Source organism: Palaemon carinicauda, chromosome 29 (assembly GCF_036898095.1).
Source record: "Palaemon carinicauda isolate YSFRI2023 chromosome 29, ASM3689809v2, whole genome shotgun sequence".
NCBI classification, from domain to species: Eukaryota; Metazoa; Arthropoda; class Malacostraca; order Decapoda; family Palaemonidae; genus Palaemon; species Palaemon carinicauda.
Window position 1 is genome coordinate 68872581 of NC_090753.1, and position 5000 is coordinate 68877580.

Genomic DNA, 5000 nt, shown 5'->3' on the forward strand with positions numbered 1-5000 from the left:
TGATACATGCATATATATATATATATATATATATATATATATATATATATATATATATATATATATATATATATATATGCATATATATATATATATATATATATATATATATATATATATATATATATATATATTACTCCTCTTACGCCTATTGATGCAAAGGGCCTCTGCTAGATTTGGCCAGTTGTCTCTCTTGAGCTTTTAACCCTTTTACCCCCAAAAGGACGTACTGATACGTTTCACAAAACCCATCCCTTTACCCCCATGGACGTACCGGTACGTCCATGCAAAATAATGCTATATTTTTTTTTTCATATTTTTGATAATTTTTTGAAAAAAATCAGGCATTTTCCAGGAGAATGAGACTAATCTGACCTCTCTATGACAAAAATTAAGGCTGTTAGAGCAATTTAAAAAAAAAATATGCTACAAAATGTGCTGGGAAAAAAATAACCCCTTGGGGGTTAAGGGTTGGAAATTTCCAAAGAGCCTGGGGGTAAAAGGGTTAAATAAATACTTCTCCATTCATCACCTCCTACTTCACGTTTCCTAGTCCTCAGACATGTAGTCGTGGGTCTTCCTACTCTTCTAGTGCCTTGTGGAACCCAGATGAAAGTTAGGTGAACTAATCTCTTTTGGGGAGTGCCAAGAGCATGCCCAGACTATCTACCGTATATATACCCCTCACCATGATTTCATCCACATATATATGGCACTTGAATAATCTCTCTTATAGTTTCATTTCTAATCCTGTCCTGCCATTTAACTCCCAATATCCTTCTGAGGACTTTGTTCTCAAATCTACTATAAATCTGTTGGATATTGCTTCATTGTTATACCACGATTCTGTCCATAAACTGATATATAACCTGATTACTATACAGTATGTAATTTCAGGCAATTTGATTTCCAAAGTTTACTTAACCTAGCCACTGTCTGATTTGCTTTTTTCAATGTTTCTTTAAACTCAAATTTGGAAGAACCTGTATTAGATATTATAGTTCCTAAATATTTAAAGGATTCCACCTCATTAATCCTTTCTCCTTCCAAAAAATATTCCATCTTCAATTGCACAATCAGTTATCATCTGTCTTTCTTCAATTAATCTCAAGTTGAATATCATGTGATATTTCTTGCCTTCTAGTACGCACGCTTTGCAAATCCTGTGGTGTTCAGCATACTCTAGGTCTGCTAAATTCCTGTTACCAATCCAGCCAATATTTCTCCACCATCCCCTACAGTTCTATGCATTACAAAATCCATGAAGATGATGAACAACATAGGCGACAATACATTCCCTTGCAGTACTCGACTGTTCACTGGAAATTCATTTGATAGGACACCACTAACATTAACTTTGCACTTGCTATGCTCATGAACAGACTTAATAAAATTTACATATTTTAGAGGAACTCCATAACAATGCAGGACTCTCCACAAAATTGGCCGATACAGACTATCAAAGGCTCTTTCATAGTCCACAAATGCCATCAGAAGTTGATTTCTATGTTCTACACATTGCTGTACCACACATCTTAAAAAAAAATGGTCAGTACAATTTTTACCTTTTCTAAATCCTGCTTGTTCATCTCCCAGCTTTTCATCAATCTTTCTCTCTAGTCTCTTTAGAAATTTGCATACTATATATTTTCATAACTGACGAAAGTGTGATGCCTCTGTAATTATTGGAGTAAGTCAGATCTTTTTTTCTTTTTTTTCCATTTTCACCAAAAATCTTAGCTTTGATACGTCAGGTTTTGCCTCTTCATGCCACATTCTACAAAATAATCTTGTTAGTAGGCTGGGAGTCACTTTATTTTTGGTCAGTATCATCTCGGCGGTTATTTCATCGTATCCGGGAGCTTTCCATCTCTCTAGCTTTCTAATCATAACTTCGAATTCAAACACACTGAATTCATTCATGGGCACATCAAGGTCCTCCTGAGCTTCAGGTATATCGATCAAATTATTCCCTTCATATCTCCTATTCACGACCTCACTAAAGTGTTCCATCCAACGTTGCCGTTCTTCATCTTATGTCGTTATAACAGATCCATCTCTCTTTTTGATAGGTATATGCTTTTTCTTCTTTGCCCCAGTTGAGATTTCATTAATAATTCTATGAGCAATTCTTACACCATAGCCACTTCCTGAATTCATAGTTTTGTTAGCCTCTTCTGTTTTCCTGTCTAAATATTCTCTTCAGTCATTGCTGGCTTTTCTTTTGACTCCATAATACTGGAATGCTCAGCATGCTCTACCTTTTACTTTTCATTACTTCCCTGAAAACTTTCAACAATTAATTTCTGTCATTGTCTTCCTCCTATAGTATCCCAAGTATCATTCGATATCCAATTTTTTTCCTTGTAACTGCATCGCCCAAAACTTTACTACCAACTGACTGATATATGTTCTTAACGTCACAACATTCTTCATTAATTGTCTGGTCTTCGCCTCTTAAAGTCTCTAAAACCGTAAAATTATTTCTACATTCAATTTCAAAGGTTTCTCTGTGCTCATCTTCTAGAAGCTTAGTTGTATCAAACTTGGTTATTCTATTTACCTTTCTGTTGGGTGTTTTCGGTTTTATTTTTAGTGTGGCAATGAGGAGTTGGTGATCGCTACCAATATCTGCACCTCTATGGCTTCTTACATTTCTCAAAGTACTCCTTTCTCTTTTTATCAAATTTTGTAATTGCCACATGGTGAAGTCCATGTTGGAAAAGAGTACCTTCAATAACAAGATTGTTGGAAAAAACTTATAAAGTGTGCTCCCATTTTCATTTGCAACTTCACCAAGACTCTCAACATTCATCCCATTCTATCCTTCCCACTTTAGCATTGAACTGACCAATCACAATTTTCAAATCTTTCTCCTGGATCTAATCTATTACACTCTGCAGTTTTTCAGGGGAATCATTTGTTGATGCATAGCAAATTATAATACTCATATTACTTTGGTTTAAACTCTACAAGTAACAATCTACTATTTACAGCTTCCCACTCCATATATGCGTATCCACACACACGAAATCACACACACACACACTATATATATATATATATATATATATATATATATATATATATATATATATATATATATATATATATATATATATATATACACACACATACATACATATATATATATATATATATATATATATATATATATATATATATATATATATATATATATATATACATATATAGATATATATATATATATATATATATATATATATATATATATATATATATATCTATCTATATATATATATATATATATATATATATATATATATATATATATATATATATATATATATATATATATGTGAATGCTCGAGTACTTGGACAAGGATTGAAACTGGTAGACGAGAATGACCATGAATGGGAAGTAAATCAGTTGTTGTTTGCGGATGATACTGTACTGGTTGCAGAGGCGGAAGAGAAGCTTGGCCGATTAGTGACAGAATTTGGAAGGGTGTGCGAGAGAAGGAAGCTGAGAGTTGATGTGGGTAAGAGTAAGATTATGAGATATACGAGAAGGGAAGGTGGTGCAAGGTTGAATGTCATGTTGAATGGAGAGTTACTTGAGGAGGTGGATCAGTTTAAGTACTTGGGGTCTGTTGATGCAGCAAATGGTGGAGTGGAAGCAGATGTACGTCAGAGGGTGAATGAAGGATGTAAAGTGTTGGGGGCAGTTAAGGGACTAGTAAAAAAAAATAGAGGGTTGGGCATGAATGTAAAGAGAGTTCTATATGAGAAAGTGATTGTACCAACTGTGATGTATGGATCGGAGTTGTAGGGAATGAAAGTGACAGAGACAGAAATTGAATGTGTTTGAGATGAAGTGTCTAAGGAGTATGGCTGGTGTATCTCGAGTAGATAGGGTTAGGAACGAAGTGGTGAGGGTGAGAACGGGTGTAAGAAATGAGTTAGCAGCTAGAGTGGATATGAATGTGTTGAGGTGGTTTGACCATGTTGAGAGAATGGAAAATGGCTGTCTGCTAAAGAAGGTGATGAATGCAAGAGTTGATGGGAAAAGTACACGAGGAAGGCCAAGGTTTGGGTGGATGGATGAAGTGAAGAAAGCTCTGGGTGATAAGAGGATAGATGTGAGAGGGGCAAGAGAGCGTGCTAGAAATAGGAATGAATGGCGAGTGATTGTGACGCAGTTCCGGTAGGGCCTGCTGCTTTAGATGACTGTGGAGGTAGCAGCAGTAGGGGATTCAGCGTTATGAAGCTTCATCTGTGGTGGATAACAGGGGAGGGTGGGCTGTGGCACCCTCGCAGTACCAGCCGAACTTGGTTGAGTCCCTTGTCAGGCTGGGAGGAACGTAGAGAGGAGAGGTCCCCCTTTTGTTTCATTTGTTTGATGTCGGCTACCCCCCAAAATTGGGGGAAGTGCCTTGGTACATGTATGTACTTACTTTGACGGCTGCTTTTCCGGTCTCATACAGCAGGGGAACCCTACTCTCTACAGGACCTCCATTGTAGTTTTACCTTGTTCGTCCAGAGTATATAACGTTTCATATCCCAAATTGTTATTTACTGTTAAATCGCCACTGTTATACGGCTCACGGAATAACTTTTATGAATGAGTCTGACACTCCCACCAGACCTACCTTTTCTTGGTATAAGAAAAGTCTGTGTGGGCTGTGTTATTTCTGTGATCTTTGCCTTGTCTAAGTTATTTAACCATGTTTCAGATAAGGCTAATATGTCCAAATATTTCTCTTTTATCAATTCTAAAATCTGAATAGTCTTATTACCAATAGATTGTATATATTTATATAGCCAAAGTTTATGACATCCTTAATACCATGATCAGTACACACATACACTCCATATATCTGAAGAGAAAACCTCATAATTTTTTCAAAAAATTGATGAAAAGGTGAAAAAAATCAATAAAAATTGTCAAAGGAAATAGAAAAGAAAATATGCATTGATCACCCACTCACTTGTGTCTCTACATCCGGTAGCCGTCG

At 35.7% G+C, this 5000-nt stretch overlaps 1 protein-coding gene across 4 annotated transcripts in view; it reads right to left on the bottom strand.

Annotated features, from left to right (window-relative positions):
• LOC137622220 (uncharacterized) overlaps positions 1-5000 on the bottom strand; it is a 59047-nt gene that overhangs the window by 15911 nt on the left and 38136 nt on the right. For all 4 annotated transcript variants that reach the window (XR_011040386.1, XM_068352704.1, XM_068352706.1 and 1 more), the window contains one exon: positions 4974-5000. This exon is cut by the window's right edge and continues 116 nt beyond it. Coding sequence is in view for 3 of the 4 variants with exons in the window: in XM_068352704.1 (XP_068208805.1) it covers positions 4974-5000 (27 nt within the window). In the remaining variant the exon portion in view is untranslated. The remainder of the gene's footprint in view (positions 1-4973) is intronic.